Source organism: Sparus aurata, chromosome 9 (genome assembly GCF_900880675.1).
Source record: "Sparus aurata chromosome 9, fSpaAur1.1, whole genome shotgun sequence".
NCBI lineage: Eukaryota > Metazoa > Chordata > Actinopteri > Spariformes > Sparidae > Sparus > Sparus aurata.
This window is the reverse complement of record NC_044195.1, coordinates 9,063,497-9,080,000: the sequence shown is the minus strand read 5'-3', so window position 1 is coordinate 9,080,000 and position 16,504 is coordinate 9,063,497. Positions and strand designations below refer to the sequence as shown.

General features: G+C 44.1%; 2 protein-coding genes across 2 annotated transcripts in view; one reads left to right on the top strand and one right to left on the bottom strand.

The window, feature by feature from the left end:
- Positions 1 to 16,504, bottom strand: part of hcn5 (hyperpolarization activated cyclic nucleotide-gated potassium channel 5) — a 19,738-nt gene extending 3,234 nt beyond the window's left edge. Inside the window, exons 1-9 of the mRNA XM_030427259.1 lie at positions 16,133 to 16,504; positions 15,001 to 15,187; positions 14,259 to 14,363; positions 13,841 to 13,978; positions 11,970 to 12,131; positions 11,640 to 11,733; positions 11,386 to 11,513; positions 1,585 to 1,731; positions 1,179 to 1,416 (exon numbers count right to left, since the gene is read on the bottom strand). Coding sequence (XP_030283119.1) covers positions 1,179 to 1,416; positions 1,585 to 1,731; positions 11,386 to 11,513; positions 11,640 to 11,733; positions 11,970 to 12,131; positions 13,841 to 13,978; positions 14,259 to 14,363; positions 15,001 to 15,187; positions 16,133 to 16,317 — 1,384 coding nt within the window. The 5' untranslated portion in view covers positions 16,318 to 16,504. The remainder of the gene's footprint in view (positions 1 to 1,178; positions 1,417 to 1,584; positions 1,732 to 11,385; positions 11,514 to 11,639; positions 11,734 to 11,969; positions 12,132 to 13,840; positions 13,979 to 14,258; positions 14,364 to 15,000; positions 15,188 to 16,132) is intronic.
- Positions 8,065 to 8,686, top strand: LOC115587445 (proline-rich receptor-like protein kinase PERK2). Its single transcript, XM_030427261.1, has 2 exons — positions 8,065 to 8,165; positions 8,256 to 8,686. Exons 1-2 carry the CDS (start codon positions 8,070 to 8,072, stop codon positions 8,592 to 8,594), a joined length of 435 nt encoding a protein of 144 aa, XP_030283121.1. The 5' UTR covers positions 8,065 to 8,069; the 3' UTR covers positions 8,595 to 8,686.

The following is a 16,504-nucleotide window of genomic DNA, read 5'->3' as shown; positions in this document are numbered from 1 at the left end:
GGAGCAAACAGAAACTTTCACACCAATCCTAAAATCTAAATCCAAAAACCATCAGAGTTTATGTAGATTTCACAGTAGAATTATTATCTTTCAAATGAAACATATTTGATGCAAACTTATTAAATGCAGTGATTTTTCCAATTTTTTCCAATGCAATGGAGTGTTTGTCAGGATCACAGCACCAAAAATAACAACAACATCTTTCCCTGGAAACTGCTGCCTGTTATTCTAATAATAATCTACTGAACAAGCTGTCAGCTGGTCTAGAGCAGTTCCAGTGAAAACCATTTACAGAGGAGTCTGGACCATTTGAGTACAACTGTTGTTGTGTTTTTATATGACAGAATATTAACAGGTTTTTAATAGGAGTTTGGCCTGATTTCCTTAAGAGAGAATCATAAAATGCTCTAGCCCTGTTATTACATTTGTCGACACCTCTCTGAAATAGTTTTCAGCTTGGATTACTCATTTGAATCAACTTTAGATAGCAGGGCTGTTGAAGAGGTTTGATTGGTTTGAAGAAAGCTGAAAGCAATTCACAGTTCTATGGATCACAGGGACACTGTTTCTTGAAAGAGATGTTAATTAAGGGAGAACATATGTTTTTCTGTGATTTGAGAGGACTTTTGGACCTCTTTTCCATCGTTTAAAAGTGAAATATGGTCATTTTCAGCTTAATAATTTTATTCTGGTTTTTGAATAGTAGCAGTATAGGTTTACACGCTTAAATTACTTTAAGCTGTGGTAAAATTCAAATCTGAAGTTATCTTATCCCAGAGTCTTTATTGTACATTCTCCTTAAAAAAATGTTATAGGTCATGATGAACCTAAATGCGTTTAAAAATACAATATAAGCATTAGGCAAAATTAGCCTGTAGCACCTTTTGATTGGGTCTGTGCATTCAGTACGTTATGTAATAGTTTAACAGCATTGTTGTGTTCTCATTGTACTTTGCTTCAGGTAATACAGATGTTACTGAGAGTTTTCTATAAGTGGCTGCATATGAGGTAAAAAAGTAGGATTTCATCCTGGTTTGTTAGTATTTTTCTAGAGGCAAAATTCTGCTTTACAGCTGACTGGGCCTTCTCTTCTCACACTTCAACTCTGGCTGTCTGGATATCACTTTTCAAATCCCTGAATGATGTTCCTTAAAGTCTCTAACGTGAATCCAACCCACCTCCAAAATAGTCTCCATCACATAGTTCCCTGTCGTAGGAATCGGTCTCCATGAGGACCTGTCCATGGTCAATGAAGAACATGCGGTCACCGGGGACGTTCTGTCGGACGATGGCGTCCCCCTCCAGGAAAACCTCGTACTCCAGCTTGAGGAGGACAGCGTTGATAAAGTTCTCGTCTCTGTTCTGAAACACTGGCACGTTTCTTAGCAGTCGGCTGCACATCACCATCAGGATTTGCTGAAAAATAAATAAAAAAATATTATGTTACAAACAGTAGAAAGGCAGGAAATCTAAGATTATTACATATCATGTTACCCTAAAAAGAGCAATAAGATGAACAAGGGCTTAAATTTAACAATATGAAGTTCCAAGCAGAACATCCTCTCAGATGAACCACAGCTGTACCTCTTTAAGCGCTGACGACACTGTGTCCATAACGTCCTTCTCTTGAAACCACTTCCCTCCATAGCGAGCCTGGTAGTAGTTGCTGATACGGAGCTGCAGCTCTGGTGGGAGCTTCATGAAGGCCATGTAGTGCTCCAAACGGCTCATCTGTGGAGAGTCACAATGATTTCAGGGGATTCACCTCTCATCACATAATACACAAGTTCCATCTTTAATCATGTATCTTGATTGCATAGTTCTACAACTGTGTAACTGTGAATGCTCAGTGTGAAGGGAATATGTATATGTTGATATTTAGAATAAGGATTAAAATTATTGTTTGATTAAATAAACAATTAAATATATTAATAAGAACTTAGCAAAAATATATGAATGCAGAATCACCAGGCAAGGGACAACATTTTGGTATCAGAAGCTTTCTGGTGTCTGTTTGTGGTCCGGGCTTGGGTTGCATGCAGCTAAACAGTCCGTGTGGAGAGGAAACACATTGGCCGAAATGTGATCTCAGAAAGCATCGCCTACCATCTGACAACAATTATTATATTTTCCATCCATCCACCCATTGTCAACCGCTTATCCAAAATCGGGTCGTGGGGGCAGCAGCTTCAGTAGCGAGCCCCAGACTTCTCTTTCCACGGCCATATCGGCTAATTCTGACTGGGGAATACCCATGCGCTCCCAGGCCAGAGAAGAGATATAATCCCACCACCTGGTCCTGGGTCTACCCCTAGGTCTCCTCCCAGTTGGACGTGCCAGAAACACCCCCCTAGGAAAGCGCTCTGATGGCATCCTCATCAGATGCCCGAACCACCTCAACTGGCTCCTTTCTAACGCAGAGGAGCAGCGGCTCTACTCCAAGTCCCTCCCGGATGGCTGAGCTTCTCACCCTATCTCTAAGGGAGACCCCAGCCACCCTGCGTAGAAAACCCATTTTGGACGCTTGTACCTGCGATCTCATTCTTTCGGTCATGACCCATCGCTCATGACCATAGGTGAGGGTAGGGACGAAGATTGACCAGTAGATCGAGAGCTTTGCCTTCTGGGTCAGCTCCCTTTTTGTCACAACCATGTAGTGAAGCGCATGCAACACCGCACCCGCTGCTCCGACTCTCCAGTCAAGCTCACGCCCATCATCCCCTCACTTGTGAACAAAACACCGAGGTACTTGAACTCCTTCACTTGAGGCAGGGACTCATTCCCCAGCCGGAGTATGCAATCCACCAGTTTCCTACTGAGAACCATGGCCTCAGATTTAGAGGTGCTGATCCTGATCCCTGCCGCTTCACACTCAGCTGCGAACTGATCCAGTGAACGTTGTAGATCTACAGCTGATGATGCCATTAAGACCACATCATCTGCAAAAAAGCAGTGATGCGATCTTCAGGTCACTGACCTGTAACCCCTCCACACCCAGACTGCGCCTCGAAATCCTGTCCATGTATATCACAAACAGGATTGGGGACAAGGCACAGCCCTGCGGAGGCCAACACCCACTTGGAAGTCCGACCTACTTCCGACTATACGAACGCAGCTCTCACTTTGAGAATATAGGGATTGGATGGCCCTAAGAAGTAGAGATGCACCGATTGATCGGCAACCGATCGCAATCGGCCGATAATGCCCCTATCGGTTTTGATCGGAGTTCTCAAAATAGATCACATCAGGCCGATCAGATAACGTTTCAATATAGAGACAGTGCATTCACTGCATGCAGGGTGGGAATTTCATGGTGGCCATGGCTGCCGTTGCCCGGCACTTTGGCCTTGATGCAGCCACAGTGGCCCAGTCAGCGTAGCGGGCTTGCATTTAATTACAGCCACCTGAGTGCACAGTAGTCACTCACAGTAACTTCAGTGAATTCGCGGTTCGCGCAGGTGGAGTCTCATCATCATGATGATCTCACGTGAAAGCCTCTCACACAGCAGCAGCATCTCAAAACAGAAGAACGAAACTTACAGCACAGCGAGCGAGCGCAGTCGGTTTTGACATGATGCGTAACTGACTTATATGGTAGGATTTAGTCCGATGAAGTTGGAAATATATTCACAGATTCGAACTTCCCGGATCAATAACTCATATAAGTGAAACCTTGTTAAAACACAAACAACGGCTCTTTCCTACCGTGGTAGACAACGAGCTACAACCGTATGTTAATCAAAACGAGCGGCTGGACATTAACTCTGGTCTCTATGGTCAGCCGTCTGTGAGACGTGGGCGCAGGGACCGTCTACAAAGTGCAACACCGAAGAGAGAAACTACAAAAAATTCAATAACTTCACTATTATTCAGAGTGTAGTGTCACTAAAATCACTCCACAAATCGATGGTCTCTTGCTGGTTATTCAACAATTTTTTGTTTGGAAAAAATGTGCTTTGCCATAATTTTGGGGAATTTCTATTGGGAGAAATATTCAATAACACTAATATTCAGTGTGGTGTCACAAAAATCACCTAACCCTATCTAACAAAAACTACTTTCTAATGTAACTTTAACTTGATTTGGGTATTAAAAAATGTTTTAATACATAATCCATGTCTTATTATAAATTAGGATGTTATGGTATCAGTCTGAAAGGTAAATCAACAAATTTTACTCAGTGGCCTTTGTGCCCTGTCATGTGGACTTGGTGCCCCTGAAAAAAAAAGTGAAGGCCAAAGTGACTTGCCCCGAAAATGACACAATTCCCACCCTGACTGCATGCATTCCCACTAGTAAGCTACAGTTACTCTATGTAAACTGAATCCAAGTTGTCTCTAAGAGAGTCTCTAGAGTGTGAAATATTGCACATTGCCTCAGCCTGCAATAAAACGGTGGTCAATTCATGATACTTTCTCATCTCCTAATTTTTATACTTAATAATACAATGTCAATGTTGTGTAAGAAGAATCATTAATTAAATATAGTTACACAAGACAACAATATAGAAGAATTTATGGACTAAACGCTGTGATCGGTGATCGGCAATATCGAGATTGGCCGATACTGCTTTCGGTGATCGGTGATCGGCCAGACACATGTGGACTGGGAGATTGTACTCCCAGGCCCCCTGCCAGAGTGAAGAGCTGGTCCGTTGTTCCACGACCAGGACGGAATCCGCATTGTTTCCCTTCAATCCGAGGTTTGACAATCGGCCGGACCGTCCTTTCCAGCACCGTGGAGTAGACTTTGAGTCTACTCCAAGGTGTAGTCCAAGGAGTAGTGTGACACCTCTGTAATTGGCACACACCCTCTGGTCCCCCTTCTTAAAGAGAGGGACCACCACACCTGTTTGCCACTCCTTCGGCAACGACCCCGACCCTCACGCAATGTTGAAGAGGCGTGTCAACCAAGACAGCCCCTCAACACCCAGAGCCTTCAACATTTCTGGTGGTATCTCATCGATCCCTGGGGCTTTGCCACTGTGGAGTTTTTGTGACTACCACAGTGACTTCACCCAGGGAAATCAATGATGATACCCCATCATCCTCCAGGTCTGTCTCCATTACAGAGGGTGGCTGAGTGGGATTCAGGAGGTCACCAAAGTACTCCTTCCATCGCCCTATGACCTCCTCAGTTGAAGTCAACAAGGTCCCATCCTTGCTGTACACAGCTTGGATGGTTCCCCGTTTCCCCCTCCTGACGTGACGGACAGTTTTCCAAAAGCGCTTTGGCGCCGCCTGAAAGTCCTTCTCCATGGCCTTGCCGAACTCCTCCCACACCCGCTGCTTTGCCTCTGCCACAGCTGTGGCTGCTGCCCTTCGGGCCCGTCGGTGCCCCAAAACTGCCTCAGGAGTCCCCCAGGACAACATGTCCCTAAAGGACTCCTTCTTCAGTCGGACGGCTTCCCTGACCACCGGTGTCCACCACGGTGTCCGAGGGTTGCCGCCCCTTGAGGCACCTAAGACCCTATGGCCACAGGACACAGCTGCAGCTTCAACAACGGAAGCTTTGAACGTCGTCCATTCAGGTTCGATATCCCAGCCTCCACAGGGCTGCTAGAGAAGCTCTTTCGGAGGTGGGAGTTGAAGGCTTCTTGGACAGGGGCCTCCCACAGACGTTCCCAGCTTACCCGCACTACTTGTTTGGGCTTACCAGGGGTGTCCAGGGATTTCCCCTGCCACCGAACCCAACTCACCACCAGGTGGTGATCAGTTGACAGCTCTGCCCCTCTCTTCACCCGAGTGTCCAAAACACACGGCCGAAGATCGACCTAGGGTGCTCTGGTACCACGTACACTTATGAGCATCCTTGTGTTCGAACATGGTGTTCATTATAGACAGACCGTGACTAGAACAGAAGTCTAATAATAGAACACCACTCGGGTTCAGATCGGGGAGGACGTTCTTCCCAATCACGCCCCTCCAGGTATCTCCGTCATTGCGGACGTGCGCGTTGAAGTCCCCCAGTAAGACCACGGAGTCCCCCACAGGACCTCTAAGAAGGCTGCATACTCCGAACTGCTGTTCGGTGCATATGCACAGACAACAATCAGAGTTTTCCCCCCAGCCCTTAGGTGTGAGAGGCGACCCTCTCGTCCACTGGGGTAAACTCCAACAAGGCGGCACAGACGGGGACTTGTGAGTATCCCAACACCCGCCCGGCGCCTCACACCTTTGGCAACTCCGGAGAAGAATAGTGTCCAGCCCCTATCCAGGAGTTTGGATCCAGAGCCAATTCTGTGCGTGGAGGTAAGCCCCACCAGATCCAACCGGTAACGCTCAACCTCCCGCACTGGCTCCTGCTCCTTCCCCCCAAGAGAGGTGACATTCCACGTCCCCAGAGTCAGCCTCTGCCGCCCAGGTCTCGGTTGCCGAGGCCCGTCACCACCACTGCCACCCATGTGGCAGCGCACCCGACCCCAGCGGTTTCTCCTGCGGATGGTGGGTCCACGGGATGGGGGAGGGAGAAGTGCCACGCTGCGTTTTCGGGCTGTGCCCGGCCAGGCCCTGTGGCAGACCCGGCCACCAGACGCTCGCTCACGGGCCCTCCGTCCAGGCCTGGCTCCAGACTTCCTTCGGGCAGGGTCTCTCGCCTCACACCCCTATTTTTCATGGGGTATTTTGAACCATACTTAGTCTGGCCCTTCACCTGAGACCAATTTGCCTTGGGAGACCCTACCGGGAGCACATGGCTCCTGACAACCTAGCCCCCAGGTTCATTGGGACACGCAAACCTCTCCACCGCGATAAGGTGATGGTTCCCGGAGAGGTTATAATTTTATTTTTATTCTATTTTATTTTATCTGCATTCACAGCAATCAAGTTATGTTACTACCACATAAGTTGCAGCCACTAAACTATCTTGATACTCGGAGGACAAAACATCAGACATAATTTGAAACAATTTAAATCCATATGCAGATATCCGTTTATAAAGATCAGCTGGAATGCTGTCAGGACCTAAAACACAATGGGCCTGTCCCAATTCAAACCCTAGCCCTTGATTTGACCCCTTGCCCTAGATTTTGCGCGTTCCTGTGAGGGGGTAGGGTGTCCCAATACTTTAGGGACAAGGGGAAGTGCCTATCCTCCCCTAAAAATGCCCCCTCGCTACCAAGTCAGCTCTGGACCAGGATTGCGGGCAAGGGAGTATCCCATGATGCCTTGCGCGCTCAGCCAACTGCAATTTTCTGGAGCAAGATGGCGACTACCGGCGGAAACGACAATTACAAATGTAAGTATATATTCGCAAATACCACTGTCAAAAAATTTGAAACGTGTTGGAATATGTTCGTTAGATGTATATGCAATGGACTGTTAAGTTACAGTTTTGAAAATCGTTATTTGACGACGTTCGTAAATATGCCGAGTGCTTCGCAAGAGTCTGCCCATGACCGGGGGTGTGTGTCTCGGTGTATACAAGCAGATGTTTCGTGCTTATCCAGGCTTCAAATATTCTTGATAACAAGGCGTAATGAGTACAGAGAAACCTGAGTTACACGTTCAGATTCAGAAGCGAAAACTCGCAAAAGTTACAGAAACGCTGTGGACACATATCGGGTCGTAGCCTATCATATTGAACATTGAAAACAAATGTCCTGTTCTCATGACAACTGTCTTTTTAGGGACTCAAGAGAAGACCTTTGGCCTCATCCGCTTTAGGGCAGCCAATGATGCCAGTTTTCTTAAAACAAAATTCGCCACCAAAAGCCTGTGGGAGTGAGTGACCAGATTGTACAAATCATATCTGATAAAGCTATCGACCCTAACTACATGCCCATAATATATGTTTACAGGCAAGCAGTGAACGAGCTGGGCCTGGAGGGTCAAATCACCCACAAGCAGGCCAGCAAAAAGTGGGAAAATTTAAAGAAGCGTTATAAGGTAATTATTTGCATAGATATGTTTCGTGTCTTTATCCTGTAACCTACAACTCCTATTACAAAAATCAATTTCACTGTGTGTGTGTGTTTGTGTGTTTGGTTGCTATTGTAGGACCTAAAAGTGCCAAGGACGGGCTCTGGCACAGACAGCGGGGAGAAAACTGCGTCAACGTATTATGCAGAAATGCATGCCATTTTGGGTGGAAGGCCAGCAATTGATCCCCCAGTCATCGTGGCTTCCTTCAGGCCAGCTGAGGAGGACCCCACAGCCTTGCTAATGGTAAGGTGAATGGAGTAGGAATTATAACATTTTCCAAAACTAGCCAATAACTTTACAATATGATCTCAGAATTATTTTTGTCCCCAACAGGCCATTGTCACACCATATGCCGAATCCCCCTGGGAGGACCTACCTGAGTCAGTCCCAGCTTCTTCCACCAATCCTCCCACTACACCATCCACCACTCCAACCACAGCCGCCACTCCAACCCCAGTCTCTTCCACCAATCCAGCTACACCATCCACCACCCTAACCGCCACTCCAACCCCATCCCCAAGAAAGAGGAAAAGGAACGCCAACCAGCAAATACTGGACTTCCTGCAAGCAGAATCAGCTAATGAACAGAGGAGACACGCAGAATCAGAGGAGAAAACAGAGAGGTTTTTAAATCTGTTTGAAAGACTCGTGGACAAAATGCCTGATAAATAGACTGGTTCTGTTAAAGTAGCCATTTTGTTAGTCATGTTCATTTCCATATTGTTATAAATTGTTCATTATAAATTGTTCATTTGTTATTTATATTCATGGATTTTTTTTTTATTGTTCTGTTATTTATGTTCAGTGTTCTGTTCTTATTAATAAACCTATTCCAGCAAGTTTATGTGACTATCAATTGTTTTCACTGATCATCATACAAACAATATAGATTATGAAAGAAACTAGCACCAACATGTTCTACAAATAATGTTTAATAGAGTTTTAAGGAATTGTATCCAACTGACCAGGAAGTAATGGATTCTGGGAAATGGTATAAACAAACAAACAATATCAACTGATCTTTACATTTTGTTGAAATGTATAAAATGAAACATATGTACAAAATTAAATAGCACAAAAGAACATGTGCATGTAAACTATTTACAATTTTTAACAGAATATTCTATTGAGGGGCTTGTGCATTGATCAATGCAGCAAGCCTGTTGATGAAATGGTATAAACAAACAAACAATATCAACTGATCTTTACATTTTGTTGAAATGTATAAAATGAAACATATGTACAAAATTAAATAGCACAAAAGAACATGTGCATGTAAACTATTTACAATTTTTAACAGAATATTCTATTGAGGGGCTTGTGCATTGATCAATGCAGCAAGCCTGTCCCTTGTTGCATTTCCTGGTCTCTCGTGTGCCTGAGCAGCTTCTTGGAGGGGAGGTTCCAGGTCAGGATGTCCAGTGCCACATCATTGTCTGGCTCCAGGACGTCTCCATTGTCCAGGCAGACATTGTGCAGGAAGGCACATGATGCAATCACCTGGGGTGCAAATGTAGGTTTGACCTCCAAGGCCCTGAACAGAGTTGACCTCCAGCGAGTCTTCATGATGCCAAATGCTCTCTCTACAATAGAACGGGCCTTTGATTGATGGTAATTGAATTTCCGTTGCAACTGGCCATTCACTGGTTCTCTGTATGGAGTGATGAGGGAGACTGGTGTCTCCAAACAAGGATACCCGCCATCTCCCAGGATGAAGTATCCATTAGGTGGGTACCTTCTAGCAAGATAGAAAAAACTGTTTTTTAAAATGCGGGTGTCGTGTACTGAACCTGGATAGCCCACGAAAACATCCAGGAATCTGCCTGTATGGTCACAGAGGCCTTGCATGTTGATGGAATAAAACCCTTTGTAATTTAAATAGTCCAGACGATGGACTGATGGAGGCTTGATTCGCACGTGACAACCGTCAATGGCACAAACAGCTTTGTTAAGGACTGGTGTCCCAGCAAGCTGTGCAAATCCATTACCTACAGTGTCCAGGTCTGCAGGCTTCGGGAAACTGATGGCTCTGTGTAGATTGTCCCAAATGAACTGTGCCACCCGGTGAACAATCCTGTGAACGGTGGTTTAGGAACACTGAAAACTCTTGAGACCACACGATAGGACAGACCATGGGCAAGCCAATAAACAAAGATGAGGACTTCATATTCATGGCCCCAACCATGGTCCTGCTCTCTCCTCATCAGACGCTGTAGGGAATGCATGGCCCGTCTAGACACTCTGAAATCCTGTCTGGTCTCCAACTCGACATCAAACCACAGGCATAGGATTGGCACATCAATGTTCAATCTGCAGTATCTCACTGGGCGGTCACTCTGGAAAACAATGAACAACCCACATTATTGTACGAGTCGTGGCCCAACAACACCAGTGTGATCTCCTCCATGATCAAGTAGCAGTACACATTCAACAATGTAGATTGGTGATATTTACAATGCTAACAATGAATGCAAAGGCATGAAACTATGATATTTTCAGCCATATAAATGATTATTGATTGACCGATCAAAACCAGTAATGTATCATGTTTAATCATTTTACCATAGACTGGAAGCAAATTATACGATCTGAATGTGTAGGCCATCCTTAGACACAATGGTTGGTAGCTGAGCAAAGCGCCAAAAAGCGCCAAAATTAAACAAAACCACATACCTGAAACATCGCGACTATTGCGAGCAAACGGCGAATGCGTCTTCTGTTTCGCATATTTCTCTCCCGTTGATTTATCAGACGAAGATAAATCAACATAGCCCACACAACAGGCAGGATCTCCACTGGAACCGGCATTTTCAAACGTGAATGAAAAATAGTTTTGAAAATAGTTCTTCTTCTTCTTCTTCTTCTTCTAGTTCGTCTTCTTCTTCTTCTTGTACAATTCCGGCAGTTTAGACGCTGTAGTACTTCTTCTGTATGGTGGTTTGCAGTTCACTGGCAATGTGTATCACCGCCATCTACTGGACTGGGGTTAATCAGACACGTCGATGATGCGCGTGACGTAGGGAACACGTTCGCTACGTCAGTTTGCATACTAGTGGTGTCCCATTTCTTAGGGGGAAATCTTCCCTTGCACTTCCCTCATTGAGGGGACTTTACTGTGGAGGGAACTCATAGCAAGTGTTCTCGGAGCAAGTGAGAGAATTGGGACAGGCCCAATGTCTCAAGTTGCTGATCAGACTATAAACAATGACCAGCACATGGACGATATAATATACATATATATCATACATTGTGATATCCACCGCCCACACTGAAACAATGGCCGCGTTGACTAAATTATAATCAGACAATAGCTGATGGGTTACAAAATTGAAATACATAAAAATAACAGATCTTGCTGTAAAACCAGTGTCAGCTCATGACTTATTTCTGTCCCACTGAGTAAAGTAACTTGATCTGTAATAAGCTGTGTATTCTGATGAATGAAAGTGTCAGTAATAATGACCTTGCTCTTGTACTCCTTGGCTGCTGGGTCGATGTTGGCGATCATGGTTGTTGCGTTGGCCACGAGGACTGTGTACATCAGACACCCAGACACCATGCTGACCATAACGATCCACATTTCAACATAATCTGGAGAGAGAGACACCAACACATGACCTTGTTTAGTGTGAAATGTCAGGTATTTATAGCTGAGGGGAGAATTTGATACACCTGTGCTTTTTTTAGTGATGGAAAAATAAAATCTATAATTCTCACTCGTTGGTGCATCCATGGAGCCATAAGAGAGGGCAATCATCTGAGAGAGAGCTCGGAAAACTCCCCAAGAGTACTTCACGATCACTGTGGCGTTCTGGAAATGTTTTACATCATAAATGAGACTTTTTGTAGATCTGGAGCCTCACAACAGCAACAACAACAGCAACAAGAAATCTTTACAATAATTTAAACTACATCATGTGGTATAGATGTTCATAACAGCAGTAACTCTTTTTTATATGCACTACAGCAATTATATACTGTGAACAAGTACACGACTGATGCTTGTAAAATAATTTTGAGTGTAAAGTTTTGTGAAATAAATTTCACCATCAGGTTTTCTTTCCGGACCCAGCAGTCCGTTGGAAACTCCTCCAGCATAGGAACAAAGTACTGGATGCAGCCGTTCCAGTGACACAGCAGGAAAATCATCATGAACAGAGACAAGATGCGAAAGAACAGACGGACCACCTCCAAGTTTGCATTTGACACCTGTCAGGAAGACATGACAAGAAAACATGTGTATTAAAGCAGCATACTGGTTTTAACCTGGTTCAGGATCAGCCTGTACGTTATATACTGTAAAAATGCATTTATTCACTCACTCACTGGCACACAGGGACATTAACAGCACTTGTTTTGACAGTCAGTAAATATTTACCAAGTTCACTTCAGTAACTGTTGATTTCTATAAGGTTGTTCCCTCAAGAACAATCTCCAATCAGTACAACAGCCATGTTATCAGCCATGGTAACTAAATTATAACAGAATTTGGACAAGGATATGTGTATTTTGTACAGCTTAAAACAGTAGGCCATTTTTGGTCATTATTTATATCACTTATGATAATATTGTATTCACCAAATTTAAATTCTGGGATCTGGGATCACAACAACATAACCATTACAGAGTCAGGCGGGGTAAGAAAAATGGTCAGATGACCAGACAGGCTATAACATGCCAGCTATTTAGCCACATTATCCAAACCACTTTATCTTCAGGGAAATCAGAAAATGAGAGTGCCCGAAATGATGGAAATGACCCCTGATTACACAGACAGTGGTACAGTATGTAAGTACAGTTGGTCAAAGTGGAAGTGGGACATGAGTCTTAAAACTAAAACTATGATGAAGATTTATTTTTCGACCAGAAAATGTTCACATGTTCAAAAAACACATTCTTTTTTCCTCACTGTCCATTGCTGCAGCGCCTCTATTCACCCTGTCTGAATATTCTGTTTTAATGCCTGTCTCTTTAAGGCCCCCCTGCCCAGCAGTCCAGTCTGCTCTGATTGGTCAGCTCTCACTGCCCACTTTGCTTCAGGATCGGCTCGACCAATATTTCAGCAAACAGGGCTGCGCTGGGGACTGTGGCTATACTGTGACTGTATAGTTGTGACATCGCAACCTTGGAATTGTAATTTTAAACCAAAAGTGTGATTATCATCACTGAATTAAGGCCAAGACAACTGCGACAGCTGGATCATGTGATTGAAATGGAGGCAGATTGTGCCGACATGGAATCAAAGAAAAAAGAAAACCTTGAGGACCAAGAATGACCTGGAACTGAACTGTTATCGACAAGCTAGCCAAGATTAACTTTTCTTTGGGGGAAGCTTAACCTTTTGCCACAGACAGAAAATGATGTTACTCTCTGTGGCCTTATGTACCACATGGGACAAAGAGGATTAGTTCAGTAAACAGGTTTACATCTTAAATCAATAAATCAGTGAGGATAAAAAACATTTATTTCAATTGTCCGAAGTGAGAGCATTAACTTCACCAATAAATACACCAGAAACTATTTGTTTCAGCCACCAGTAGCTGTTCATAGGCTTGGAGTTACACACCACATACATTATGCAATATGGAGATTTGTTTCGGGATATTGTGTTTCATTATGAGATTACCATGAACATCATCATAACCGGTATGCGGTTTCCTATATCTCCCATTTTGCCATACCTCTGTTGTTTGAGCACAATATACATGTGCTTAGAAAAAGGCAAGCTCTGTTAAAAGTCAGAAAATTACACAAATGCATTGCCGATAGTATCAGCTCTTGTTTAACAAATGACATTGTAGGTGTTTCAAAGTCAGATTAGTCATCGGAACCAGGTCTGGTAAGGTATCTGCAGGCAGGAGAAAGGTTGATTGAATTTCAAAGGAGAGCTTTGAAGACTATCTAGTATTTAGACTTACTTTCTCCACCTCGTTGAAGAACCTGACCAGTCTGGACACTCGCGCGAGTCTGATCAAGCTGAGGATCCGCACAAACATCAGTATTCTCATCATCTTGTTGGTCTTGGAGGGGTTGTCATCGTTGTGGTATTGTAAGTCCTGTGATGATAAATTACAGAGGCTCAGTTATCAGTAGTATGAATTTTGTTTGATTTGATTTGATTTATCTAATCACTGAATTCACATTACAGAACATTTGATGAGTTTATTGTATTGCCTTTTCCTCAGTAGTTACCCTCTGTAAAACAGCGTCTTACTGCTCTGAGTGCTTTCTAATAATAAACCATGAAGAAATAAAGTGAATCCAAGTGCATAACTGTTTTGACATGAACTGCAGCACACTGGCTGTTTGCTGCTTCAACAGTCTGTTCATTATTACCGCAAACAGCAGAATGTAGCCGATTGGGAAAGCAGCTATAACGTCCGGTATGAACCACGTCCTCAGGTAACTGACTCGGATCCGCTTGATATCCAGAATAGCTTCCTGCGAAAGAGAGCAGAGCAGCAGATTGAGCAGATGGATGAAAATGCCGCGCAGCACGTGCCACCATCACATGTATAATTTAACACTTGAACTGAACCAATGTTTTTTGGAGTTTGTCTAAAGTTAAGGAAGTCAGTGGTGTCATATCAGGTTAGCAGCGTGCTCAAATAAAATCAACATTAATCTGACAGCTTTGTTGAATTGTTGCTGAACCTCAGACATGAATATTTGAAAGAGGCAGAAACCGAGTGAGAATAAATCTGGTAAAAACCAGATGTTTGCGCAGCTCGGAGTAAACATCACGGTCAGGGAGAACATCACAGATGGGCCATTTGTGATTGGCGAGATAGGAGTTGCAAAGCATGAGCAGATGAAAACAAACAGGATATAGTCTGCTCTTAATTGGAAATGTTAGACTTCTCATTCATCCAATACATCGTAATCCTGGTTATAAAATCAAACAGCAGGTGCCAATTTTGCCCGTGTCCAGGAGCAGGAGGAGGGAGGATTGCTAATCTAGCCTTTCGTGTATTGAGTAGATTACAGATGGGACAGAGATGGATTGTGTGCGCTTGTCTGCACAGGGATTACGGTGCTTCAGATTGTATCTGAAAAAACAGAGTACAGCCACTCTCACCTCGCCGTCATCTGTTATGATGCCCATGCGGAAATTCAGAGCCACATCTATCAGGAACAGCGTGTCTGAAAACACGTTAAATCCTTCCCATGCCAGTCCGCTGTGGCCGTCCAGAAACGCTATCTCCATGGGGATCCCAATCAGGTTCAGAAATGTGATAGCCATCATGCACATGATGTAGTAACTCCTACAGGGTCACAAAACATATGTGTGCCTCAGATCTTTTTCTCCATGTAGGTTTGTAGTGGAAAGTCTCGACTGCTTTGCCAGAAGGACTCATTAGACAGTCATGCTGCAGCCGGTAAGGCATGCTGATTTATGCAAACTAAATACTGATACTGTAACTGCGCATCTTCTCAGCCGGGGTTCGATTGCCAGGCTCAAATAACTCTGCTCTCTGATACTGATTGTTGATTCCCTCTCTGTTTTCACTCCATCTGATCACCTTACAAAACTAATAATAGCAATACTGCACAACCAGCCATCTGTGTCAGCACTTTACTTAAAGAAGTCATTTTTATCACCTACTTTTTTCTTTCCATCATCAATTTTACTCTCTTTACAGTTGACTTATTATATTTTCTCGATCTTTCACATTTATTAAGGGTTTTATAAAATCATTATCAATTATTACTTTGTTGACATATGCTTAATACTAATTTGCAATGCAAGTAAAGGGAGTGATGCTGCAGCCTATGGTTCGTTATTAATCAATCTTCTGATTTCTCCTTTAGTCTATAGAATGTCAGAAAAAACTGTTAAATGCCCTAAACAACAACAACAGTCAAAGTGCTGCCATCAAGCTCCTTGTTTCTCCCTAAGTACCACCCCAAAACCTAAAAATATCAGGTTAACTGCAGAAAAAGAGAGAAAAAAACAGCAAATCTGTTAAGAAGTTGGAGCTAGAAATGTTTGCCATTTCTTCATCGATCATCAAAATAGTTACAGATTATCTTTCTACTAATGACTTATTAGTTTGGAGATGAGAGATCAGACCATACTTTATTTATCCCCAGCAAATTATCGCCTTAAAAACTTGCTGCAACTACACAACTTTTAAAGGAACAGGCTAACACTGGAAGCGGTGTCTCAGTACAGGACTGGCCTGAATCTATCAAAACATATTGAATACCTTATGAGGCTGAACGGGTGGATGACAAAGACTCCGCTCTCCAGCTGCCGCATGCACTCCTTCTCCACGGCCATCTCGCTGCCGTACACGTACAGGGACTGTCGGTTCAGCTGCGGGAGAAGCAGGGCTCTCCATCCACAAGTGGCTGTGGTGCATCCCGCGGTGGGACCTTTTAGTTTCTCCATGGTCCGACCTGGTTCCCCTATGATCAGCCACAGGCCATGCTCCCTCTGCTGCTGCCGCTGCTGCTGCTTCTTCTGCTCTGGACAAGTGGAGTCTGAATCTACCAGTCCTGACCTCCCCTCTCGGTCACAAGGTAATTTTCCATCAAGGCTACCAACCTCAGGCTTATTGAAGCTGCGTGGAGTGAGG